Below are 27,610 nucleotides of genomic sequence, written 5' to 3'. Positions count from 1 at the left end.
TACACATGTGTCATAATAATTGATCTGAAATAATAATTTCCCCTATTTTGCAACTACTTCACTCCTTATAGGAATAGGGATACTGTTCTTTCAATTGTGAGTATCTGACCCAGATTTTTAAAAAAATAAAAGTAGATAAAATTTCCAAAAAGAAAAAAAATCTACAACTGAAGAACTAAAGGTTGCAGTTTGAGGTAAAGTCTAGAATTTAAATATTAAGTGCTACATTCTTTTTGTTTTTGATATTTCTCCAAAACTCAGAACCATGGATAATTATGTAATAATTAAAATGATTGGAGAAGGATCATTTGGCAAAATATTCTTAGCCAGAAAAAAAGAGGATAATCAACAATGTGTTATCAAGGAGATCAATTTAACCAAGGTAATATTTATATTTTACAATAGTACTCTATATAGCATGTATATTTACAGTCCATGGTGAACAGGGCAATCTGACAGGAAGATCTGTTTAATGCTAGCAACAGTTTTATTAACAATATTTATAGGTTTTATTTGGTTTTGGTTTTGTGGGTACTTCATGAATGTTTTATTGTATTTATTGCAAACTGCCTAAAATTGTGAGAATAGGTAGCAAAGAGGTGATTGTAAAAAAAATAAATGTGATAATCACTGTGCATAAGTAATCAGCTCTAGCATCATCCTTGGCTGAGTTCATGTATACAGAAGATACATAGTATTAAAATCACAATTACATATTCAGTATAATTGAAGTCTAAAGTAATAAATTCCTTAGCCAAATCCTAAAAAGACTATTAATTATTTGACAAAAGATGAAACACATTACTACAAGGCTTAGGAACAATCCTTTTCAATGGTGGTTTTGTTTCAGTTTTACGTTTTTATTGTAGGTAAGCAAAAAGTACTGGGTATAACACGCTTTTTGCAACTTTGTTGTACAGGTGTAAAAGTTGGCTGTGTTAGGAGAAATGTAAAACTAAGTTAAATGCAATAGGGGTGGGGTACTTAAGTATGTGTTGTAGGACAAGAATGAATGGGTGATAAATGTGGACTGAATACCAAATGTGTGTGTACGTGTAATAAAAATTTGGTGCCCGCAGTCTTTCGATTCCTTTATTTGTTTTGATGTAGTATAAGGATTCCTCTGGCAGGGGTGAGGGCAGGGATCAAAATCTGCAAGATGGCAGATACAGCATCAAGATCCAAGCCCTTTTGGATGCTTGTGTGACAGTGATACATGTACAAAAGGACCAGGGCTTGGATTGTGATGCCATGGTCATCCTGCAGATTTTGACTCCCCTGGCAGATGCTGCTGCCAGGAATCTGTCTCAACTGGTAAATTTGAATATATCCATTATTTCATTACAAAAGAAACTTTAGACAGATGGTTTAGAATTCTTTTGAATATTTAGCATCAGATTAAGAATTTGAGCTTTTACATATTGAGTGAATTTGCAGGATACTAAATACATTTCTTTAGAAGGCCTTCTTTCATCGTGCAAATTACAATCAACCATTGGAAAAGGTGAATTTAATTTCCATATTATCCTATATTTTCAGATTTACCATTGGCATTTATTTTAGCTTTGGTTACTAGCTAGAAAAAGGAATTTAACTTTTTGAACTCAGCTTTGGAGTTATTATTTGATCCCACTGAATCTGGCAAGTAATGAGATCTTGGGGAGAAATTAGTTTCAGTATCTTCAGTTAATGGTCCAAGATGAGTGTATGGAAAATACTAGAACACATACACAATTTAGACTTTTTTACCCATGAAATAGATACCTATGAGATAACTCCAGTTTAAAATAGCAAGTAAATGCATTTTCTAGATAAACTGAGTTTTTTATATAATTATTAACTTTTAAATCAATTTAGTTCTGAGGAAGCTATTTTTAACACTTTTGTAGAACTGAAAGTGAGTTTGTTTTACCTCCGAGGTCTTTTGGTAATGAATTCAATGTGTTATTTGGTCCAATACTATTGCTGTTTCTGAGGTTCCATGGCAATTTGAGGTTTTGAAAATATCAGCTGTAGCCTAATATTACAGTCTGTTTCTTAAAGGAAGCTGAAGAAAACTGATGAAATGTTTTAATTATTTATGAGACTGCTGAAATAATGAGCTTGGAATGCCCTGTCCAGGTAAATCAGAGGAGACCTCCTTTAAATAATGTGAAATTAGTAACCTTTAATTCTGAAATAATGTTAATACAATAGACCATCAATTTAGAGAAAACTACTCTTAAGTGGCATTCAGGATTCTTTCAATACCTTTGTAATATTACCATACAGTCACATAAATAATAACATCTTGTATTGCTATCTTTTTTTTTAATTAACAAAGATGCCAAGGAAGGAAAAAGAATCATCTCAAAAAGAAGCAACTCTTCTAGCCAAGATGAAGCATCCCAATATAGTAGCCTTCTATGCTTCCCTTCAAGGTATCATTTTGATCTATAGTTATTCAGTTATTCTTTTAAAAAGATCTTTTGATAAATTCTGTTTTTCTCAACAGTGAGAATATTGGTGAATAATTGGTGTATATCCTTTTGAAGGGATTAGATGTAAAGTGTTTTAGCAGGCTACCTGTAACTTTAATTGTTGTATAGAATATATTTTGGCTAACTCCTTGAATAGGGCAATGATAAGTAGTTCCTTCTGAAATTTCCTTTTTTGAAAGACATACAAGTTCTTTCTGCCAAAAACTTTTAAAAACTAAGTTGTTTCGAAGGTTGTTTCCTTGAATTTTTACTGAATGCCATCTTACTTTTTGTTTCTTATTTTATTCTTTGTTTCCTATTATTGTGGGGGCTGATGTCATTATCATTATCATTGTTAAGATTGTTTTGGTTGTTTCTCACCTCACCTTGGATGTTTTAACTATTGTTTTTATAACTTGTAAGCCACTGAGAGTCATTTTATTGTAGTGGGGTAGAATAATAATAATAAATATCTTTTTTTTTTCTGGTTACCTAATGCCATGTATGCCTAGACTGAAGGGGGTTGAGGAGATGAGTACGGAAAATATTAAAGACAGAATATTAGCAGATGTTACTTGTATCTTTGGGGAAGAGGTATTTAGCCATTTTAAGTGGAAGTCAAGAAGCAGATAATTTTAGAGGTCACAGGGCAGTTCTACACAAGGACTGTATTCAAAATCCTCTCCAGATCTATAAAATGATGCTGGCTGTTTTAAAAGCCTTTAGATCAATATATTTGAAATCTGGGGGAAACACTGAATTGCTAGGGCTTTGAAAATTGTATGTGTGTTTTGTTTGTGTGTGTGTGTGTGTTGCAGAGTCAAAAGTAGCATGCCTTAAGTTGTATTGAAGGTGGAGGGGATTCTGAGGTGATTTATCTTGGTCTGATTTTTTTGCATCTCAAAGACCTGGCATTTTGATGAGGGTGTGCAGACTTTTTATATCCACTGTATGTTTGCTGCCTTGAGCTATTTATAAAAATAATAAAGGTGGGATAAAAATAAAATAAAATAAATAAATAAATGCAAAATATACTGGCAGCAGCAGCAGCAGATTTTGCCTTCATATCCTCCCTGTGAGCTTTTCAGGTACATCACCAGCCAGTATAGGACACACAATACTAGACTAGATGGACCTTTGGTCTAATCCAGCAGGATTCTCCCTCTGTTTTATATTGTATTCTTTTTTTAAAAAATGGCTCAAAATCTAATTTATTACATTTTTAGAGAAAAATAAGTTATATATTATGATGGAATATTGTGATGGAGGTGACCTAATGAAGAGAATAAATATGCAACATGGAGTGCTGCTTGATGAGGATAAGGTAAGTTTGCAATTTGAGGAATGTTTTTCCTTTATTTATAATCCCTTCATTGTTCATCACAGCAAAAAATTCAAAGTAGAGATCCTGGCTTACATTTTGTTTTATTTATTTTTATGTTACAGTGTAACTGTGCTTTAACAAGATACAATTTGGCATATCGTATTTACCTGAAAGGTAAAAATTAGGACAGACTCCACAAAGGAAAATCAATAGAAGATGATAAAAACAGATAAAAACCTTGTGCAATGCCCAGTATTTCCACCTTGTCAGCTCCAAGATTGCATACTCCAAACATGCATTTCATTTGAAATAAAAGCACACCGATGAAAGAGGGTAAGCCAGTCTTCCTCAACCAAGTGCCCTCCAGTAGGATTGCCAGCTTCAGCTGAAACCAATCCTAGTTGATTATCCAGGATCACATTAGAGGAACAGCATGGGAAGATGCCATCACATACAAGATTAGAAATGCCTTCACATGCTCTTCCTCTAGGGGTGATACATGCCATCTTCTTTTGTGCAAAAGAATTAATGGATACAAGTTTGACATCAAGACTCAAAACAAGGACAAATAATATAGCAGTGTTTTAGTCCCAGGTCACTCTATGGACAGACTTCAAAGTGGCCATCTTGGAAAAACAAGACTTTAACAGCACCACTGAGTGAGAGATTGCCTGAAACCTTTTGATGTATGTGAGTTCAGCAATCTCAGAAGGTCTCCACAAATAAAAACAATGGGATTTTTAACACATTACAATTGTTAATTGATAAGGTCTCACATGCAAAGTGCATCTGCATAATCAACCTGTCTTCCCTTCCCTCTTTAAAAAATAATTTTTAGTATTTTAAATCCTAAAATACTCAAGCCACTATATGCATCTGATGAAGTGAGCTGTAGTTCACAAAAGCTTGGGCTTTCTAATAAAATTTGTTAGTCGAAAAAAGGCTATCAGATTCCTGGTTTTTTGCTCCTGATTGTCAAGGGAGTCTGATAAAGCATGGTGGTATTATTATTGCAATGTTTGTCTACATACATAACATATATGTACGTATATAAACACACATACAAATAATTCCTTTTCCACATCTTCTCCATTTGTTGGAATATACTTCCCTCTCTAGACAGCATGACTTTTTGCATGGCAAATTAGGATAGTGTATGTTATAGCCATTGCATCTGGATAGTGTAGGGTATAGCCAAGACCTGATTGGGGAAGGGCTGCCTAAGCTTCTTTTATCAGTGTTATTTTTTGTCAGATTAAATACATGGCTAGTGTTGGCTGAAATGCATGTTTCCCAGCAGAGGCCTGCCTGGAACCATATGTGCAGGTTCTGACCTTGGTTACTCAGTGGAAAATAAAAAGCATTTGGCTCAAGCTCAGAAACACTCTTTATTTCACATACTCTGCTGTTCAGATCATGTTTTCTAAAGTGTTTCCAGACCTTTAGGCATTCGAGTGGTGGGGCATGTCACTCAATTATACGCTGAATATTTTCAATAATTTGGGAGTTGTTTGAGGCCAATCCTACCTGAATGAATTGGTTTATCCCAGAAGACAGCAACGTTTGTTGGTTAGTTAAACAATTTATATGGCCGCCCAGCTCACTACTGCTACTGGGCAACATATGTGTTTGAGGTCCAAACAGATAATTCCATCTTACAATCAACCAAAGAACATCAACCACAAACAATCCAATTGACAGGACTCACCTAACACCCTGGCCCAAATGCCTGACCCTCAGACATCAAGTAACAGTCTTGGTGCCAAAAACTAATTTGATATTTTCAACACATTATATGATTTCAGCCCCCTTCAAAAAAAATTTGGGGCTGAGAATGCTTCTTGGAGGTCAGGGCAGGTACTGCATTTCAGACCCCTCATCTATCTTGTTGCCTTGCATTTTTGTTATTGACCAAGAGTGGAATCTAGTGCAGATCTTTTGTTGATGGAACCTGGAGAATGTAATGTTCCTTCCTTCCTAAAGTCTATTTTGGAGGGATGAGGACCCTCTGGAGTAGACAAGGTCAGATGGGCACGGGTGGTTGGGAGTAAGCAAATCACAGTCGTATCTTGTTGGATTTCACCCTGAATGTCTACACTGGAAGTGTATGTTCTGACCTTGTAGAACTCATCAGCTCTGTGACCTACTTTGAGGAGTGTGAGATTGTATCAAAAGTTCTGCTTGTATTTGAAAAATACAATATTAGCCTAATGCTTCAGTATTAGTATGTATATATTTAAAATAATGAAATATTTTTGTCCTCCCCAGCACTGTATTCTTGTAGAAATTATAATAATTGTGTTTTATGAAGTACTGATATTTTATCTTTATACATAGATCTTGGGTTGGTTTGTGCAAATTGCCTTAGGCCTGAAGCATATACATGACAGGAAGATTCTGCACAGAGACATAAAAACACAGGTAATTTTGGGAGATAATTTTTAACCTCATCATTGAGACATAAAATACCCATTCCCTTTTAATTATGTTATATTTTATTTACAGAACATTTTTCTTAGCAATAATGGAATAACAGCAAAACTGGGAGATTTTGGGATTGCAAGGATGTTAAGCAAGTAAGCATACTTTTATGGACAATGTTATTCCCTTAGTATTAGGTCCAAAATGGATGAGTTTATTGCACACATGTTTTAAAATGCCAGAGAACAGGGCATAGAATTGGCTAGATATTGACTTTAAAGTATCTCTTACCCTTATGGAAAAGAACTGCAGTAAAACTTTGGATTTCATCTAAGTGTTCTTTCTGCCTTCCTTCGCATGTGAGAAAAAAAAGTAGAAAACTAACTTGCATTTTTACAACAGTGATTTCCCATTACCTGTACATTTGAAATTGGGAAACTCTTTAATATGCTCTAAACCAGAAATTTAAATCATTGTGTGAATCTGTTTTTTTAAAACTGATTCTCCTAAATTATTTGGACCCTGCTATCTCAATGAAGCATGGAGTGGACTCTCATATAGGGTACTCCTAATAATGGACTGAGTTCTATTTTCTGTAGTTTCCGTAGATAGCTTCTTTAATCACATATAGGGCTTCATCCACCCTTATTTGCAAATGAAAAACATATTTTTTGTTTGCTATTTTCTTTAGCACGATGGAATTTGCTAGTACCTGTGTAGGAACACCGTATTACCTATCACCTGAAATCTGTGAAAATAAGCCATATAATAATAAAACGTAAGTTTTAGAACATTCCTCTGTCTTTGGGGGGAGAGAGAGAGAGGGATGGTGAAACTGGAAAAAAATGAGTGCAAAAACTCTTGACAATCTAATTTTTAAAGCCTGATCAGAGGTTTCTCCCTGTTCCACTCAACTGTTTCCCCTGGCACTACAGGTTTTAAAAATACGGATTATTCACTGTGCAAACTTGATAGTGACTCTTGCTCCTGTCAAGTCAGCTTTTAAGATTTTTTTTTAAAGGCTCTCTGCTATTTAAGAATAAATCTGTTATTTTTGTTTCCTCCAACTTCATTTTAACAAATCTTAATTTGGAGCCTGGGGTTCGCTGTATAACTTCTCACAAGCCAAGGATCTTTTTTGATAGATAATTCATTCATACTGCTTTCCAACTGGCAATTAACCTGCAGTTCTTAAAGTTCTTGAAATGAGAGAGAGCAGTAAATATAGTGTTGCGAGCTGTCTTTGCCTTCAGACTTTTGAACACTTCTCTGTGGAATCTGTTCTTAAAAGATCAGCTTACTTGTGAAGCACACATTGATTTTTGCTGTTTTGAAACACCCTATTTGGCCTCAATAGCTGCTTTAATAATACGGTGTTTGCAGGCATAACTTGGTTAAATATAGTAAAATAGGGAAGCCTTTGAAGAAGTTACCACTTTTTCATAATCAAATAATAAAGTATTAAAATAATAAATAGTATGTTATAAATAGTAATAAATAGAATATTAAGAATTAGCTTTTTGCCTATGTACACAGCTGAGATAGATTTTTTGCTGGGTTACTAAATGTTGTTTCCATTTCCCTAATTCCCTACTTTCTTTTATAGAGATATATGGTCTCTTGGCTGTGTATTATATGAGTTGTGTACTTTAAAGCATCCTGTAAGTAAATGTTTACACTTTCATAACAGAATATTTATCAAGATCATTTAGTGACAACTATTAGAATCATAACTTAAATACAGCAGGCCTTCAACATTTTGGACAGTGTAGAAAGATACCAGTTTTATAGTACAGTACTAAGATCATTTAGGTTTTCCTTTTCAAATGGAAAGAAATACTCCATCAAAAATGTTCCTTAAAATGTCTAAATTACCAGGATTTCAAAAGAGAAATAGACAAATTCACAATTGATAAGGCCAGCAATTTCTATTAGTCATACTGGCTGCGTATGTAGTATTGGAACAATATGCATCTTGACGTAAAATGTTAGGAGCACAACTCTGCTGTGGTATTTGTGTGTTGCTCTGGGTGTTTTTTAGCATTTTGTTGGCTACCATGGGAGTAAAATAGTGGAGTAGATGGGCTTTGGGCTGATCTAGAATGGCTTGTATATTCTTACAATTTCCATTGGTGAAATCAAAAGCACAACATAGATATGAGTATTCTTCATGAACTATTTTTTGAATATTTTTTTCATTCCAACTGTTGTGTGCTGTGCATATTCTGTTCTGTGTTTCTAGTTCTGACCTTCTTAATGTTAGCTGTCATTTTTACCACTGGTAGTTTGAACCATGGTTTAAAAAGGTGGACAAGTTCATACTCATTTTTTTATGTTTGTTGATTTGTTTGGGAAGTGCTGGAGTTCAGTCTGTCAGCATACCCAGATTCTTTTGGGTGAAGGGTGGAGAGTTAATAAGGAAAATTTCAAAGAAGAATGATGATGGAAAGGGAAGTAACAGATTAAAGTTATCTGGTCAGATTTTCTTGCTGGGACTTATGGTCATCCATAGTTCGCTTGAAGAACAAAAGTAATTTAGGAAGTGATTCTTTGAACATATGAATGATTGTGACTGCAGTCTAACACATAGCCATGTGCCCTTAACGCCCAGTAAATCAGATATTTAAGGTTTTTTAAAACTCAGGTATTGTTGAAATTTTATTTTAGCAATGGAAAATGAAAAAAAAAGATGGAACAAATGAAATGTTGGGCTATTTAGACTGACCAGGTAATGATATACTGTCAGTATTAAGCATGAACTTAAGAAGGCAATTGGGAGAGTTGGCAGAGGCTGCCACATGTGGGGTACAAAAAATGAGAGTCCAGAAACCCTGCTCTTTTCAAATGTTTTCAAATGTTTCTAAAAAGTTAAGCATAATTAAATGGGAAGCTGACTACATATATATATAAATATAAATATATATACATAATAAAAAAGGCAGGATAAAAATATCATCATCATCATCATCTTAGAAAAGAAAATAGCAATGTTTGAAAGGAATCACCTGCCAGGGAAACAGTTAAAGGTAGATTGGAGGTAGTAGGGAATATCTTGGAAAGCTAGAAGGGATAGCATTGAAGATTCTCATTGGTTTGCTTTTTGGTAAATTATTGTTTTGTTACTAGCCACACATACTGTGGCACCCATTTTATGAATGGGTAAGTTCTTCCTCTGTGACAGCCATTTGCGAAAGATTCAGTTACATGGCCTCAACATTTGAGTATAATGTAGAGTAGAATATACCTTGATTGCTGTTGTAATAGTTCTTTTTGATAAGCAGGACGATAGTTGCAATAAAGGAAGCAGAAGAATTCACAGCTGAGAAATAGTAGATCTGAAATGATCTGATGAATTGGACAGTGCTACTAAGAGAAGACTAAGATTATTCTGCCCTTGTTTGTCCTTTATTTTATGTAAGTACTTTTACATATTTCTGTTTAAATCACAGTTTTGATTTAATATATTGACTTTATCTTCATGTGATAGTTTGAAGGAAACAATTTGCCCCAACTTATAATGAAGATCTGCAGAGGCCATTTCATTCCTGTGTCTACAAAGTACTCATCTGATCTGAGATTGTTACTATCCCAGTTGTTTAGAACATCTCCAAGAGATCGTCCTTCTATTAACTCTATTTTAAAAAAAAACTTTTTGGAGAAGCAGATAAAGAATTATTTGCCACCTGAGGTGAGTATCTGCTGAGAGAAACAAAGTTGCTTGGTACACTGAAAAACCCTTTATCTGTTGGTCAACGTTCTTCTTTACCTCTTCTTCTTCTGTGGAAGAAAAGGATTCCTTTGGCTGTGTTTATTATAGAACAGCCTCCCCGCTGAGATTTAGAGGGCCCCTAAAGCTGTGAAGACTTAGCCTTTGCCCCAGGCATTGGGCCAGGATGCTGGTTGAGCCCAATATAGGTGTAGCTGTGTTGTGTATGGTAGTTACTGTATGATGGCTATTTTAACATTTGTTTTGTATTTTATGATTACAGGTTTATTTTCTGTATAACTCTTTTTGTGTATCATTAGCTGACCAAGGTTATATATATAAGATAGGTAGCCATATAAATTCCCCAAATAAATAAATTACACTTAGATTCAGTTGCCAGATAAAAATTGTTGCTATTGCTTGCTTTCCCCAGGACAAAAAAGTCAAAGGGGAATGTTTGTTCCCGCCTGCATTGAATTAGAATAAATTAGCATTTAGGACACTTACTTGGAACACCTCTGATATAGCACAGAAATAAATAATTGCACTCTGTTATATTTGTTTCTAGATCATGGAGGCAGAATTCAGTCATACTGTTATTCACAGGAAAAAATCTTTAGCTTCACTATCATCAGGCAAGTGGTTGTTTATATTAAAAATAAGAACATTACACTTGGCCATTGGAATGAAATTTGTTTTAAACTGAGATTGGTTCTGATCACTTTCAAGAAATGAAGATGTTGTAAAATAAATTTGCCTGCATCTTTTCAATGAGGAAAATGTGGCAGTAGAAATTAAGCAAATGTGGACTGTAACTTGAAAGCTATACTTTCCATTCTGCAGGGTAAATTTAATAGGTCCTTCTGGTTTATAGGAGAGAGGAGGGACACTGAGGAACCTTGGGATTGCTTTAGTTGGAGTGACTTCCTTCAAGAAAATTAAAATTGAATTGTACTAAAATGAATTCAGGCCTCTGCTTCTGCTTCTATAAGCACAAACATGGTTAAAATTGCCATACTGTAATTTAAGCTAATGTGTATTTTATTATTTCCTTTTTTATTATGAATATTTATATGCTGCTTTTCAGGATAACAATCCTTCCAAAGTAGTTCACAGTCAACATAAACATTGGTAAATAAATATTATTTAAAAGTAAGCAACTACCTATCTGCTGTTGTTCCTGCAAAGAGTTGCTGTAATTGTGAGGTTGGAGGGAAGGAAGGAAAAAGTCCTGCTGAGCAGTTCTTGCTCTCTTTTCATCCACAGAGGAGTTGGTTATAATGATGGGGTGGTGGTGAAAGAGTTCAGTATCTGTTGTGGTGGGTGTATCCCTTCTGTTTCCCTTCAGGGATCCTTCCAAGAGGGCAGTTGGTGACAATGGCTGTAAAACATTGGGGGGAGAAAACCAGCTGAGCTGGTTATGTTGGGTGTTGGCAGCCTGGAACTTTCCATCCTGTACATGGTAAAATACCTGGTAGTTGTAGAAAGCTGGCCTGAGGATTAATTTTGCTCTGATAAATGTTGTGTTGGCACATAACTAAAGACTTCCTTAGTACTGGAAACTGAGCCTGAAAACATAACTGGAATTTGATATGTTGGCTGAATAGAAATGCTATATATTTCAGGGCTAACTCTCTTACTGCACATCTTAATGAAAAACATTTATTTAGAGGAGAACTGCATATTTTGAGGTACTCAAATGATTCCCAACTCAGTATTTGCTGCTGATTTTCAAGGGAATTATGGCTCTGTTTTTTTCAATTGCAAAGTGTAGGTATAAGCAGAGTACAAAATTGGTCTATCAATCCCTACCTTACTAATTATTATAGTAGAAGTAAATAACCAAACATTATTTAACTGTATTGTTACATAAGCTCCTAAAGTTCAAAAACGAAGACTCCATGGTCATTGTTCTCCAAAAATCAAGATGGAAATGCTTCCTAGAAAAGAATTATTGTATAAAAATGAATGCTATTCTCCAAGGATTCAGGATCCAATTATTAAGGTATAAATTACCTTTTGCTAACGTAAGAGTTATATATTGCTTACTTTTACAGGTAGTCCTCATTTAACAACCATTCGTTCAGTGACTGTTTGAAATTACAGCAGTGCTGAATGAATTGTATTTTGACTGGTCCTCAAGGTTACAGCTGTTGCGATGGCCTCATGGTCACTTGATTAAAATTCAGGCACTTCACAGCCCACCCGCATTTATGACCGCAGTGTGTGCTTCAACTCCCATCACCTGTCTTTCTCCCTACCATCTCTGCCCTTTTGGCGACCCTGCACTCCACTGCCCTTGCCACTCTGCTCTCTGCTGCCCTGCTTCCCCCCATCCTCCTGCTGTTCTCCGCTGCCCCCAGCTGACCTTCGCCGTATTCTTCCTCCCACTGTTCGGGAAGGCCTTGTGAGACCAGTAGCTGCCTCGCGAAGGGCCAGGCCAGGCATGCCTTGTCAAGCAGAGGGAAGAAGAAGATGGCAAAGGTTAGCTGGGGAGTGGGGGGTGGCAGGGGCAGTGGAGTGCAGGGCAGCCAAAAGGGCAGAGATGGGGGGAGTTGGAGGTGAGTGCAGCAGGGCAGGAGAAGTGTGCGGTCCTTGCTTAATGACGGTGTGGTCCTGGCCTAATGACAACAGCTGGGACTAATGGAACTGCCATCGCTAAGCAGTGCGGTCACGTGATGTTTTGCCCAACAACTGCTTCGCTTAGCAGTGGAAATTCCAGGCTCAATTAGGGTCGTTTACTAAGGTAAAGCCTTGTGTGGTACAGAATGGTAGGCAGCAGTATTGCAACTGAAACTCTCCCCACGACCTGAGTTCGATCCCAGCGGAAGCTGGATTCTCTCTCGAGTAGCCGGCTCAGGTCGACTCAGCCTTCCACCCTTCCGAGGTTGGTAAAATGAGCACCCATCTTGCTGGGGAAGGTGACAACTGGGGATGGCAGTGGCAGACCACCCTGCTATAGTCTGCCAAGAAAACGTCGCGAAAGCGGCGTCCCCCCAGAGGGTCAGACATGACTCGGTGCTTCCACAGGGGGCCTTTCACCTTTTTCACTCTAAGGTAAAGCTATGTATGCCTGCCATTTAATTGTTTAATGGACTATTTTTATCATGCACTTTCACTTTGAGGAATAGGTAGCAGTAATTCATTTAATGCTTACCAAATAAAAATAAAAAGTATGTGAGGTTAAATGCTCTTTGATTATTATACTTGAAATATTTCTCCTCACCTCTCCCTGTCCCCCCACCCCAACTTAAAATAATGCATGGGAGCCCAGTCCAGATTGGAGATCCTTGGAACTATTAAGAGTCTATGCTGATGTGTAGTGTAATCAGGCAAAGGTCATACTGATTTATTATACTACCCTGAACCTTAATCACAATGCTAACATGAAAACCCTGTGTATGCAAATTACCCTTTCTCTGTGTCATATCGAAAGGAAGAAGTCTGTGTGGCTTAGTGCCAAGGGGGAAAGGATGTTTAGGAAGCTGTGCTAAAACTTATTGAGGTCTTTGAGAACCAAGATTGGCTTCTCAAGATTCATTTTTATAAAGCATCAGTGCTCAGATATTTAGCTGAAGGATTAATGAATAAAGCTCAGCAGAGGATAGGAACCAGGAAAACAATTTGCATGTTTTGTTGTTACATTCTGCTTTTGCTTAGGAGGAAACATAGCATTGTAATTGAGGATCTCAGTTTCTTTTTATCTGGACAATGATCAGATCACACTACTTTGTGTAAAACTGATTTCCATTCACTGGGCTCAGAATGAACATGTTTTAGTAAAATGTATATCAGAATAGGTAGCAATTCAGATTTGATCAATATTCAATATTTTGGATTTGTTGTCTTTATAAATTTGATATTTTCAGCCCTTGGGTCCTGCGTTTAAAATATGTGGGAAATCAGAGGTCATTAGAATGTGTGGACATTATGACCATTATTACGTAAAGCTGGCAAACTTGCAGAAGAGATCTTTAGTCCAAGATGATGATCCTTGTATTGGTCAGAGAATGGAAGAGTATTATAAGCAGAAAGGACAAGAACCACCTCCTCCTCCACCTCACGGGTTGTATTTTTTTTCTTGAATATGGAAACGCCTATTGATTTTTGACACGATGCCCCTTTTATTTACTATTTAGAGTTTTCAATGAATTTTATGTTTTTCAGGCCTTCAGAGTATCTTCAGAGACGATTCAATGCCCAGCAAAACAAGTTAAAAGTAGAGAAGCAACTGGTAAGCAATTTCTGTAATCAAGGGAAAACACAGATTGGAGGAAATAGATTTTGGAGGTCCTATTCTTATTTCTTGGTGCTAACGCGAAAAGCTACTTTAACTGTTATATGTAATAATGTATGCATTTTGGTTTTCCTGTTCAGTGTAGTGGATTCATAAAATGAAAGAAGAGCCTTTTTCAGACCCTGCTCTTAACATTTGTTAATTCTTTTGCCTCTCGATAGGGGCTACGACCATCTTCTACTGACTTTTGTCAGCTGCAGAATCAAGAAACGAAGGAACAACAGCTCAAAGCCTATAAAAATGCTCTTGCTCAAAAAAATGAAATGAAACAACAGGTAAGATAGCCTGTCCAGAGCAATAGTACATTTGGATATGGACTGAAGAAACTATGATGGGAATAATAGACTTTTATACCTACTTTTAATGGATACAGCATGCATTTCAGTTGCCAAAGGGAATCTATGCAAAATAGTAATAGCAAAATCTACTGTACACATGTTACTTTGCCGTAAGAAAGAATACAGATTGTGTTGATTTTATGAAGGACAATAGAGGTGAGATGGTCACCTGCCATAGATGCTGTAGTGGAACCTGCGTGAGCTGGAGACAAGACTAGATGACCTCTAAGGTCCCTTTCAACTCTATGCTTCTGCTATCTAGTTCTAATCCTTCTTTAAAAGTGTCCATTTAATGATGGGGTATTCAACACTACTTTTATATCATTTAGTTTTAACCAAGAGTATGGTCCAAGCAGCTGCTTCAATGAATTTGTAATATACTTCTTTTCTATGCTATTGTTCAGTTTGACAACTACCAGGACAACTTATTTTGACTTGATTGGCAGGTGTTTATGATCTTTCAATATGGGAAGCTTTTGAAAACCCCTCCATTTTCTAAGTAGCATGCCACAGCCTTAGAACTCAAGGAGAAGACGTATACTCTGAACCAAGCTAATGCTATGTTTAACCACTGCATGGGTTTTTAGCTTAAATAGTAGTAAATGCATGGCATGGCCTGGCCTGGCCTGGCCTGAGGGGAAATGCCACGTGCGGAGGTGCTGAGGAATTCACAGGGAAGGCATTTCATAGGCTAATAAGTTAGTTTCTCGCATTCCTAATTGACAGCTTGTTTGCACCCATGATTAACGAGCGCTCGGTGTGTTAGTTATAAAAACTTTGCAGACCTGTCCCCTGGCATGGACATACCATCACTGAACATTTCGTGTACACCTGGTGTCCGTCCCAGGGAGCATTGCATGTTTGCCCTCGTAAGTATTTACATTTACCCTTAATAGAGTTCTGATCCAGCTGGCTTTTAGTGCCTGTTTTCCGGGGATTCCACAAGGGCATAGTGTTTTGCTGTGTCCAAGAGTGCTCCCTGCAGAGCGATTTGGGGAAACCACAACAGAAAGGTGGTATAATTTTTTTATAACAACAACAACAAAAATACAGCTATATTCACCATAAGAAAAGTTACAAAATCCATAGTAAGGGAAATTCTTTGTTAGGCCACAAAATAGTGTGCAGGCTTTTACATTCTCAAGATCTTTTCAACAGGCAAGATGGTAAAAGTGTTTGATACCCATGTCTGCATTTTTTACAGTCTTATATGGAAGGTTGAACTAGACTGTAAACATGCATGTAGAGGTACATTTCACATTAAACCTAAAATTCTCTCTACAAGGACTGTTGGGATAAAGAAACAAGTTGTTTGGTCTGGTGCTTGGGAAGGGTATTTTTGTTTTTAACTTTGTTTTTATGGATTGTTGTGAGCCGTCTGGTACCATTATATGACATAGGCAGCCACATAACTCCTGTAATTAATTAATTAAAATGGTTCCCTTGTTTTTAAAAAAAATAAAATCCAGCTGTTATATTCAACTTATCTCAGTCCTTGGTAAAACACAGTTCCTTTGTTAGATGGGAAAATAGTAGAGAAACTATACAGTTGTTTATTAACAGACCTGAATATAATTTGAAATGTTACAGGGGCTTTAAAAATGTCGGTACAAGTCAAATTACAGACTATTCACAGTACAAAATTTAAAAAAGCAAGCATATCCCCATAATATAGATACTCGTTTCCCATATGTCTCCTTGAATATTAAAACTGCAGTCCAATTCTTACAGTACACTTCTGGGGAAGTTAATTCTCTGTCGGACTTAGTTTTGAATTAACTTGTATAGGACTGTGTTGTTAATGGATATGTTGCTTATATATTAAGTATTTTTTCTAAAGATATCTTTATGGATACATTTTGTTCAAATCCAATAATGTTTGGCAGGAATACCTGGAACAGCTGCATGAAATTCGCCAACAGTACCAGAGTGAAGTAAATGAAATTCGTATTAAAGCAGAAGCACTCAAGGTAAAGTCCCTTGCACCAAATGGTTACTTGGTGGGCTGTGGTAAGCATTGGAAACAGATGATTTGCAAAGCACATTAGTCCAAACACAGATCTTTCTTCAAAGCATTAAAAAAAGCTTGCAAGACTAGCCTGGCTGCTTCAAAAGCTGTTCCTGCTTGTTTGGGTATTCAAACTAACACATAATGTGAAACTCGTCTTTCAAATGCAGGCCTAATGCATATCACATGAGTGTCTGGGGGATGGGGACAAGGGAGGCAGATGGCAAAACATGCATGTGATGTCACTCATACAAATGTTGTGATTTAATTACTTGTTGGGACACAAGTACATGCTTACGGCATTTACATGATTTGTCACTGTGTGTATGTGATTTTGGTGTCATTATGGTTACTAGCAGGTGCTGGCATACCATTGTTTTCTCATATTTGTCTTTCTATGATCTTAAGAATCTCTAATGTGATAAATTAAAAACTTGGCTTTTTAAGGTGAATATTGTTATTGTCTGTTGTAGTGAAATGGTAGCTTTGCACTAAAAAGACAGAGATTCCTGAAAAAACACAAAATAATTTTTCATCTTACGTTCTTATGCAGGGCAAGATCTCATTATTATCATTACGTTTATGGAAGTTTGCTTCTGGGTTGCATGGGTAAACTTATCCAGCCTCTAAGAGTTCTTTTTTTCATAACCTTTTCCCCCAAAACACCTCCTTTTTACCTTTTGAACCTCAATATTCAATTCTTTTTTGTTCAGGAAATGGAACCAAGATTTTACCTTTTCACACTGGAGAGCATATTTTTGGATGACATATCAGAGTCAGAGTTTAAAAGATTTGGAAGGATAATTTTAGTGGCTATAAAACACATAAATAAACAAATTTGATGTTTGTGCATTTTTGATCAGTTACTGTTACAAAGATGTAAAAGAAAGAACTGGTTGGAAAACTGACATTATCCACTTGCAAGCATAAGCCAGATTTTCCCCTTCCTAATTCTATGGGTGGATGGAATGGAAGAAGATGAGCATGGTTTTAAAATTGGAGGAAGAAACATCATTAACCTGTGCTATGCTGATTTCAGTACCCTGACAGCTGAAAATGCAAAGGATCTGCAGGCCCTAGTACTAAAAGTCAAAGAGCGCACTGAAAAAACAGGGCTAAAATTAAATATAAAGAAGACCAAACTAATGACAACAGGTAGAGCAACCAGCCTTAGAATTCACAATGAAGAAATTAGTGGTGGATGGCTTCTGCCTTTTAGGATCAACCATCAACAGTAAAGAACAAGCAGTCAAGAAATATGCCACAGACTAGTACTTAGCAGAGCAGCTATGAAAGCCTTGGAAAAGATATTCAAATGCCGTGATGCGTCTATACCTACAACGATCAGAACTGTGCAGGTCATGGTATTCCCTGTGACACTCTATGGAAGTGAAAGTTGGACTTTAAAGAAGCAAGATGGAAAGACCATTGATGCTTTTGAATTTTAATGTTGGGGAAGGCTCCTGAAAATACCGTGGAGAGCCAAGAAAACAAACAGATGGATCATTGAACAAATAAACCCTGAGTTTTCACTTGAGGCACAAATAGCCAGGCTCAATTTACCCTACTTTGAGCACATTATGCAAAGACCCAGCTCTCTGGAAAAGGCTCTAATCCTGGGAAAGGTGGAAAGAAAGAGAAGAGGACGGCCAGCAGCAAGATGGATGGACTCAGTTACGGTGGCAGTGAGTGCATCATTGGGAGACTTGAACGAACTGGTTAGGGACAGGTTGTCATGGAGAAAATCTATGTGGTCACTAGGAGTTGAAAATGACTTGATGGCACATAATCAACTTTTTGGAATTTATTTATTTATTTATTTTACTTCAATTTCTCTGAGCATCTCACAGTACAAAATAACATCAAAACAGTACAACAAAATAAATAGAAATACAATGAGAGAAATAAACCAAAATGGCAAATCCAAACAACAATATCAGAACATACTGTGACATACTGCAAACATATCTAACCAAGGGGTTCTATTGGAAAAGTCAACTTCATTCCCTTTCCATTGGAGCGTTCCCTTGTTGGCTGATATTGGCTGATACTATTGTTGGCATAATTGAATTTATATTGTGTTAATATTAATAAATGATTAAAGTGCATTTATGTATATTTACACTTTTAAAATATATGTTATTTCAAATCCTTGTCAACTACAAAGTCATCAGTATTAGAGAACAAAATTTTGGTCAATAATAAATTCATGTCAGACAAAATTATACCCACTTCTTTTTAAACATCTCCTGCCAGATCTCAAAAACCTATCATTATATTTTATTAGCTTTGCAGAGTTAAAGTCACTTTGCATAGTCCTAAATGTAGATTGCTTTAATGCACATACTCCAGAAGTTTAGAAATAATAATTGGAAGAAATGCATATTCAAATGTTATTCTCTTCAAGCATTTATTTCTTGTGTTATGACATGGTAAAACTACTTCGGCAGTATTTTCATTTTAATTTAACCTTCCTGTAGAAGAAAGTTTTAACAGTTTTACTTGCATTCATCTGCGGAACCTATAACATGTTATGTTTATGACTGTTACCTTAAAGGAAAATAAAAACATAAAGGACAAAACCTATATTGTGAAACAGGGAAAGAGTGAGGACCAGTCTGCTCCTGATATTAATCATGGAGAAAGAAATGAACCAGGCCAGGTATCAACACTTTTCATTTGATACATTGTAGTGTCTTCATTAATGGGAAGAACTCTATTTTGTTAACATGGATTAAAATAAAAGAACAAGTCAGTGATCTTATTATTGACATTTCCAGCGGATATGTTCTTGTTTAATCTTTTTTGAATAAGAGAGTGCAAATTTAAGTTATGAATTAGCTGCTTTTTCTGTCTGTCTATCCGTCCATCCATCTATCCATCCATCCATGCAAAATATAAAATGATAGCTTAAATGTTGGAGTTAGTTATCTAAAACATTACATATGGCATATACTGGGATAACCTGCATATACAAATCTGCATATACAAATCTACATCAAAATGAATACAGATTAGGAATTCTAACAGCCTTAGAAATAATTGTTAAATAACTGGTGGTTGAAAAAAAAACCCTTCCCATCTACTGCAAATAATCAGAAATCTACTAGACAGTGTTGGGTCTTTGTGGGGAGAGGTGACCATGGAGCCTTCCTAAGGCTTTGGGCACATGGCCAAATGACCTGATGCCACAGGACTGGGCAGGGCAAATAATCTTGAATTGTTTTTTTTGCAGAGATGTGTTTAAACTTCTGCTTGTTTAAACCGTCCAAAATACTGAGGGGAGGAATTCAAGGTTTTAGGGTTGTCTAAGCCTCTTCAAGGCTTAAAGCACCTATTTCACCCCTAAAACATCTGAACACCTGAAACAAGTTTTAAAAATATCAGCCCTTTTGACTGGGAGGCCTGTGGGCCACAGATGGAATAGTAGGGCACCACATTGCCCATTCCTGTGGTAATAATTCTGATTTATACTCTGTCACTCTGTACTAAAGTAGTTTTAAATGATTCTGTTAGAGCAGTTCAGCATCTATAAAATCTTCCTTCCCCACAGCTACAGTATAAGGCTTGTTACTGTTTTTGATTGCCTATTAAAATGTTAATGCTTGCATACTGGTTTTTTTTTTTACTGAAAGTATCGGTGCCCAATTTGCTTTTTTCTCCTCCTCCTTCACTCAGGACATGGAACAAAACTTGAAACAAATTGGACTGCAGAGTTGGCTGGAGAAGAATATCCAAGAAGTAAAACAGAAAGCAAAGGTTCAATTTATATATATCATTCATTCATTCATTCATTCATTCAATATATATATATATATATATATATTAACAACAATAATAATACCACCTTTCTATTCATGTCATTTCAACTGGAATTTTAGTATCAATATCTCTAAATTTAAAGGAATGAAGAACAAGGGGTCTTTTCCCTTCATTTTGCTGTAATGGACATTTCAGCAAAGTAAAGGAGAGAAACCTCTTGTTCTTGTCCTTTTTAATTAATTTTCTGCTCCCCTCTTCCCCAGAGGGAGAAAATGAGAGAAGTTGCTACTTTTATTAGCACAACAGGGATGATTATCAATATATATATGTACTAACTTATATTTTAGCCATGACATGGTATTTTTGCATTTTATATTTCAGGGAGGTATAAAGTTTCAGATTGATCTAAGGGGTGATGCAGCAGATGAGAAAAACATTCAGGAAGAGAATGAGGTATAATTTTGGACTATAGTTACATTTGCAATTAATGATAAGATTGTATATGAGCATCAATCTGTGCATGGAGATCCCCTGCCTATGGTAAAGATTATGTGGTAAGAGAAGGCGAGTGTTCCACAGTGTTCTCTTTTTTGAAACTTTGAGGCTTTAATGTATGGAACTTCCTACCTCATTGTTTAAGAAAGTCTTTAGATATCACAGCTATGGAATGTACCCTCAGCTAGAAAATGTATATCTGCTGCTGCCAAAATAAACTTCCCATATCTTTATAAAATCTGAGTTGCTTTGTTCTTGTGGCATTGGCATGCAATTGACACCATCTCTACAGATAAGCTGACACATTAAAAAAATAGAGATAATCAGAGTTATACAGCATATTTGAAGGCAAAAGGTGCTTCAAGATGCAAATGTACCTGTTTGCAATTGTTTAAAGTGGACTTGCCTTTTCTCACAGCTACGCAATCCCAGGAAAAGGCATGTTTGGTTTAAGGAGCTACAGCCATGTGTTATGTTATGTGCTGGCACATTCTGAGGTACCATTTTGCCTTTAAATCTGAAGCACTGTACCAACCTTTGTTTACCCAGTGAATTTACTTAAGGAAATACAGTGTCTTTTTTTTTTCTTGCTGGAAAGATGGGATTGCTTAAATTCATCCTTCTTATATATAAAGGCATCTTCCTCAGCTATATCAGCTGTCAGTAATTTTTCTCTCAGTTTAGATTTTCTGATCTTCATTCTTACCAATCTATGTATTCCAGTAGGAGCAGATATTCTCATCAATCTTCCTCTTGCACAATCTCCTACTGCTGCATCTGGCTTTTAAGAAAAGTCATGTTTCAAGGGCTAGTTTTTGAAGTTTCCCTCTGGCTAGACTTTTGCTTGACCCTTGGTTCTGCTTTTCATGCATAGCTTTGTTATAACCTTTCAACATGGCATTCTGCTTATCATCTGCCACTAATGCCTGCCTTCAGATCTTCTAGCAAGACTCTCAAAGTAGAAGGCTGGCTCTTTCCTTAGCTTTATTTCACTGATTTCTGCTACCAACTAAACTGCTGGTATTTAATTTTCATTTGGAACGTCTCTGCCATAGCAGTTATAAGCAAAGCAACCACAACTGATTTATGTCTCAATATAAAAGGAAAAAAAGCCTACGTAGTTACTAGGGCTCTGCAGCAACTTGGAGTCAAAGAGGAAATGTTGTGTTTGATTTAAGGAGGTGGTGACAATATGAATCACCTTTTCCTTTTTGAGTCTAGATTGATGCACAGCCCTATTAGCTATATTATAACCTCACAGAGGACACTCACAGAATATAAAAACCACAAAACATACATATAAAATAAAGTATTACTTCACAGGCTTCTTTAGTTACGCCATATGTTTCCATGAGCTGGATAAATAGGGCATCTCTCTCACAGAAAGTGTGCAGATTGGCACATACAACACTCTGAATCAAGTTTTGATTTCTAGCCTTCTAAAAGAGATTCTCAAAATGATTGACCGAAAGTATGACACTCCTGTGAAATTCTTCTCATATAAATTTGAGACTCCACGAAGAGAGTTTAAGTGCTGTTTTAGTGAATCTCACTGAAACGCATACAATAGATACGATAGATATTTGATAATGAAATTTGTGTGGTTCTGATATGTTATTGCAATGCTTTTGCTGCTTTTGCCTGAAGGAAAACAACGTGAATTAATTTTTCAAAATAGTGTTTTTGCGTGTTTGATTTCAGCAGCATGATAAACTTAACGAAACACTGACTTTTGAAAATGGAGAAAACCTTAAGAAAAAACTGGCAAACTGTGAGGAGGAATTATGGCACTGGAAGATGGGTATGCTTCTTGAAATTATTAACATCATTATCTATCAGATAAAGTCACTGGGATCCGCTTGGAGTTAGACCCTGGCTGTGCTGGTCTTGTGGAGATGACTGGGGCCCAGCCTTGCTTGATTATCTGAACTGCGTTCCTGAGGAAGTGGACAAGATCCTTGGGATGTTGCATCCTGCCACCTGTATGTTAGATCCATGCCCTTCTTAGTAGGTCACAGGCACTCAGGAAGTGATATGTAGCTGGGTTCAAGCAGTGGCAGATGCCTCTTTGCAGGAGGGTGTGGTTCCTCTGGCCTTGAAGGAAGCTGTGCTCTCCTTATGAGGCCATCGCTGAACCCAGCTGTACTGGACAGTTTTCTGGGGAAGGTTATTGAGAAGGTGGTTGGCCTGCTGGTTACCTTTAAAGCCCTGCATGACATGGGACCAGGTTACTTGCGGGACTGCCTGTACCCGATGGTTTCTGCCTGATCCATCACCAAGACCTGCCGGAGTGGGCATGCTCTGGGTTCCCTTGGTGAAGCAGTGTCATCTAGCAGGCCTTAGGAAGTATGCCTTCTCTGTCATGGTGCCTGCCCTTTGGAACAGCCTCCCCCCCCTTCCCCGAGATATGGACAACCCTAACCTTACTGGCCTTTTGGAAGGCTGTGAAGACCTGGCTCTTTCTCCAGGCAGAGCTTTGGTGTTGATATTTTTTACAGGGGCCTCAACTTGGGTTTTGTGTTTTTAATAGATTGTAATTTGTGTTATGTTTGCTGGCCAGAACTTCTTTGGATAGATGGGCAGTCATAGAAATTTGATTAATAAATAGATTAATAAACAAACAAACATGCTCTTATTATTAATTAGTAGTTGCATTTTTCCATATCCAATCTTTGTCTCTTAATCAATGAACATACATTTTTGAGAACTGACTCACTTTCCTGTTGTAGAATGCCCACATCTATGTTGGTCAAGAACTTCTATCTGCATCTGATCAGCTTGTTGATGTTTTGTGAAAAGGGTTTGTTAGTTCCAGGGTAATTTATAGTCTGATTATTTAGTCCATAACAAGAATGGATTTTAAACAGATATTTATCATAAGACTTCTGCCAAAAAATTTTTACATCCTGGATGAAACAGATAAATTGCATGAATAAGCTATAATCAACATCAGTATTGTATCCTTTCAGATACAAAAACTAATAAAGATTTTTTTTCACCTTAGAGATTGACAATGAAGACAATGTAATAAAAGACAGAAAACACTGGCAAACTTCAACTCCACGGACACTGCTGAATCTCTTAGAAAATGCAGATATCACTTCTGTATGCACTACAATGGATGAAGGTGACCTTTCTGAAATACTTTTATATCAAATAAAATATGTTCATTACATCTTAAGATATGAAATACAATAGTCTTAGGTTTTCCATTATGATCTGAAATATTATTTCAGTAGTTTTCAAGATATAAAGTAGGCATCCTTTAAAAAAGATATTGGCAAGTTTAAAACTGTAAGATGTAGTTTTTCCTGATCATTCCTGACTAAATGTTTGCTTTTTTTTTTTTGAATTTTTATCCCTTTATTATTTTTATAAATAACTCAAGGTGGCAAACATACCTAATATTCCTCCCCCCTCCTCTTTTCCCCACAACAACCACCCTGTGAGGTGAGTTGGGCTGAGAGTGAGTGACTGGCCCAAAGTCACCCAGCCAGCTTTCATGCCTAAGGTGGGACTAGAACTCTCAGTCTCCTGGTCTCTAGCCTGGTGCCTTAACTACTAGACCAAACTGACTTTTCAATTCTATTGCTTCAAAAGTACAATCCAATGAAGTCCAAAACCATATTTTATTACATTGTATTCTGCCCACTTTATAGTCTAAATAAAGCACAAAAGCAGACAATACAATCTACAAAACAGTGATACAAACTAATTTAGAAAGAATAGTTTGCTAACACCTGAGGTACAATCCCCAAGGGAACAAGGGTAGAAGTATGAAATTTACACTCACTGACAGAAGTATCCTTCTCTCACTGGCAAAAGAGGAGAAATAAAGTAATTCATCTACTTCCGGTTTTCCCTAGGCCCCTTTGCTCTCCCAAAAATCTGTTCCAAAGATTTGTGGGATTCTGTAGAACAATATGGGAAGTGTTATCTAGGAGCTCCAGTGGGAGGGAAAGTTGTTACAAATTGTCCTTCTACCAGACAGAACATTTTTATGAATGAAATAGAATTTTACAGTTTACAGCATTCTGGGCAGAACCAGGAGTCCTCATACTGGTGCAAAAAACACTGAATCCAGTCTGAGAACTTAGATTTCCCAGGGCCCAACAGTGCTGCATAACATGGAATGACTGACATCTTCAGCAGTACTTCTGTCTCCTGTGTTTTCATGCATTCCTCTTCACATGCTTCTTGAGGTAGCTCATGAACTGTTGATGTGGTCCTCAACAACCTAGAAGATTGGTTTTGCCTGCATCAACAAATTAACATTCAGTAATCTTGATTGGGGGAGAATTCAGTAATTTCCAGGAATGAAAAAAGGGAGAAATGGGGAAAATGGAAAAGTATAGAGAAGAGGATCAAATTTATATTAATATTCTTTCAAAAAACAAGGAAGATAACATTTTTTTTTCCTCAGTGGGCCAGGTAAACGAAATACATTCCGAGTTCCCTGAAACCAGAAAAAAATGGAGCCCCAAATTACCTAAGACTCTAATGAACATGTTAGCAGAAGCAGAATGCTCCAGTGACACCTTGTGCCAAGTTGAACAACCTAGTAAGTTGTTTTTTTGCACCTTTTATTATCTGATAGTTAACGTTCAATTTTATTTAATAAGTGGTGCAATAACTGAAGATATCTGTGCATAACAGGTTGAACTAGACTAAAAACAGAATAGCCTCTAAGATCCTTTGCTCACCAACAGTGAGTTTTAATTCTTGAGACTGAGTAGAGTCAACCCTGACAGGTCAGCAATGGTAATATGCTCACCATTAAAGATGAAAGTGCCAAGTTACATATAAGCTGGATTCACAAGTCTACTTAAGCCATAATGTTTGGCTTTGGCTTAGTGTACTGGGTAAACCCTGCCACTGTAGCTTGTAAACCATATAAACCATGATTTTTGTTTCATCAGTTGTGGGATATTCAGCGAATCAGATTTAAGCACATAATGCTTTAGTGCAGTGCAAGAACCAGATCAAATAAGGAGTACGTTTATACAAAATTAGTCTAGACCTGTTGTAAATATGAAAGCAGTCCTTCATCCTACTCTGTACAACTTTATTTTTAAAACAATTTATCTTTGCTATCAGTTCAAGATAGCTTGGTACATTTGAGATCATTATGAAATCAAATCAGCTAATAAAAATACTTTTCTTTCAGATGACACAATAAATCATTGGACTCTGGAATCTATTAAAGATGCACCAAAAGTGAGTTCTGCTGCTAACACAGATGAAGGTAAACTTGATCCAAGATCTGATGACGACGACGACACGTAAGTTATTGTAACTGCTGGATGTGTCACTTAGTCCAGACAGAACTGGTTCATATAGTCTTTTGTTCAGCACACAACATTATTGAACTAATAACACTCTAGATTTTAATACGTGTACCAATAGGCAAAGGCTGACAATGATAATCACATTAAACACATGAATTGGAATAAAACAGTAGATTAAAATACTGCCAACTAAAATCAAGTTTGCTCCGCATGTCTAAAAAGTAATGGAATAAGGTCATTACCCCACATACAACTGAACTCATGTTTTAATGTAAGTTTAACTGATGGTGAGTACATTGATGTTCAAGTCACCAATATATGGGTGATTAGTAAGCTGAGCAAAATTGTTATGATGAGCTAAATTTTGCAGTTATCTAATCAATTCTCAACTGCAGTATTCAAAGTTGATTGTTTGAATGGGCTCATAAAACATTGCACTACACATAGATAATTCATCTGTGTAATGAACTCCAGTGAGATCTCCAGGAGCTTGCATGCCCATTGTTGAGTTTATCAGCTGGCTGGGATTGTAGGGAGCTGTGAATCTGTATAACCAAAGGCCCTCACAGTGACAGTGTATCACTCTAGTTTTTCTATTTGCAATGGATTCAAATATACGCTACAACACCAATAGAACTGAGACTGCCATAGGGACATGATACTATTTATTTAATGGATCTAGAAGAACACGTCTTTATATAAATACCATTCTGACAGTTCTGCCCAAATCATAATCCTGTTTCGGATTCTGCATTCAACCAATCCTGTTGTGTAGATGTTATCACACCTACCATTTAATGCTCAGAAGTGCTACACAATTCGTGAATGCAGCAGTTTGATAATTTAGTAAAAACATAACATTATTCTTTTCCTTGTACAGAAACTTTGAAGAATCTGAAGATGAACTGAGGGATGAACTAGTGGAATCTTTGGAAAACGTGGTAACTTCTCTAGAGGAGGAGATTTTAAAAGGTCCCATTGAATCGGCAAACACAGAACAGCAGGAACAAAGTATAGCCAATAGCAAACTTAGCAAGTCTAGAGAAAGTCTGGAAGACAATGACTTGACTGGAGAAAAACAAGGTGCAATCAGTTAAGACATTACTGGGCAATAAATACTTAAAAATTAATGATAACCAATTGTATGCATGTTAAGAACCAAGAGTTTAGAAAGTGGGTGCTTAATTTTTTCCTTGCAAATTTTACACAGTAGGCTAGTATACTAAAGTAAAAATCTCTAGAGCTGGAATTCTTCTCTGCCCTATGTTGTATATATCTCTTTGCCATTAATAAGCAGTCAGTGTAGATACTTTCAAGGGTGCACCCCAATAACCAAATTTTTAACACCTATAAATATAGAGCTTCACTATTCACCATGTATCATTTTTCTGTCTTAACCTAGATCTAATTCTTGGTAAGATGGTAAGCCTGGATCCAGACTGGACTAATTATGATGAGGGAGCTTAAATAGTTGATTGCTCCAATGGGAAAAAAAATCTCAACATAACAGAA

At 36.5% G+C, this 27,610-nt stretch overlaps 1 protein-coding gene across 1 annotated transcript; it reads left to right on the top strand.

Annotated features, from left to right (window-relative positions):
* Nucleotides 1–259: 259 nt before the first annotated feature.
* On the top strand, nucleotides 260–27,599 carry NEK5 (NIMA related kinase 5). Its single transcript, XM_063315396.1, has 22 exons — nucleotides 260–382; nucleotides 2,324–2,420; nucleotides 3,686–3,783; nucleotides 6,121–6,204; nucleotides 6,289–6,359; nucleotides 6,896–6,982; nucleotides 7,811–7,865; nucleotides 9,692–9,892; nucleotides 10,479–10,545; nucleotides 11,785–11,915; nucleotides 13,780–13,976; nucleotides 14,078–14,144; nucleotides 14,369–14,482; nucleotides 16,432–16,515; nucleotides 19,111–19,215; nucleotides 20,232–20,312; nucleotides 20,697–20,768; nucleotides 22,512–22,611; nucleotides 23,815–23,937; nucleotides 25,234–25,371; nucleotides 25,978–26,092; nucleotides 26,979–27,599. Exons 1-22 carry the CDS (start codon nucleotides 266–268, stop codon nucleotides 27,193–27,195), a joined length of 2,421 nt encoding a protein of 806 aa, XP_063171466.1. The 5' UTR covers nucleotides 260–265; the 3' UTR covers nucleotides 27,196–27,599.
* The last annotated feature ends 11 nt before the right edge of the window (nucleotides 27,600–27,610 follow it).

The sequence above is a fragment of the Candoia aspera genome, chromosome 1 (assembly GCF_035149785.1).
Source record: "Candoia aspera isolate rCanAsp1 chromosome 1, rCanAsp1.hap2, whole genome shotgun sequence".
In the NCBI taxonomy this organism is placed as follows: Eukaryota; Metazoa; Chordata; class Lepidosauria; order Squamata; family Boidae; genus Candoia; species Candoia aspera.
This window is presented reverse-complemented; position numbering and strand designations above follow the sequence as displayed.

Bases quoted from the DNA above. Each gene is read 5' to 3' on its own strand.
- NEK5 (XM_063315396.1), top strand. From the start codon at position 266: ATGGATAATTATGTAATAATTAAAATGATTGGAGAAGGATCATTTGGC. The intron at 2,421-3,685 runs GTATCATTTTGA...TTACATTTTTAG, and splicing joins CTTCTATGCTTCCCTTCAAG to AGAAAAATAAGTTATATATT. The intron at 16,516-19,110 runs GTAAAGTCCCTT...GTTACCTTAAAG, and splicing joins TTAAAGCAGAAGCACTCAAG to GAAAATAAAAACATAAAGGA.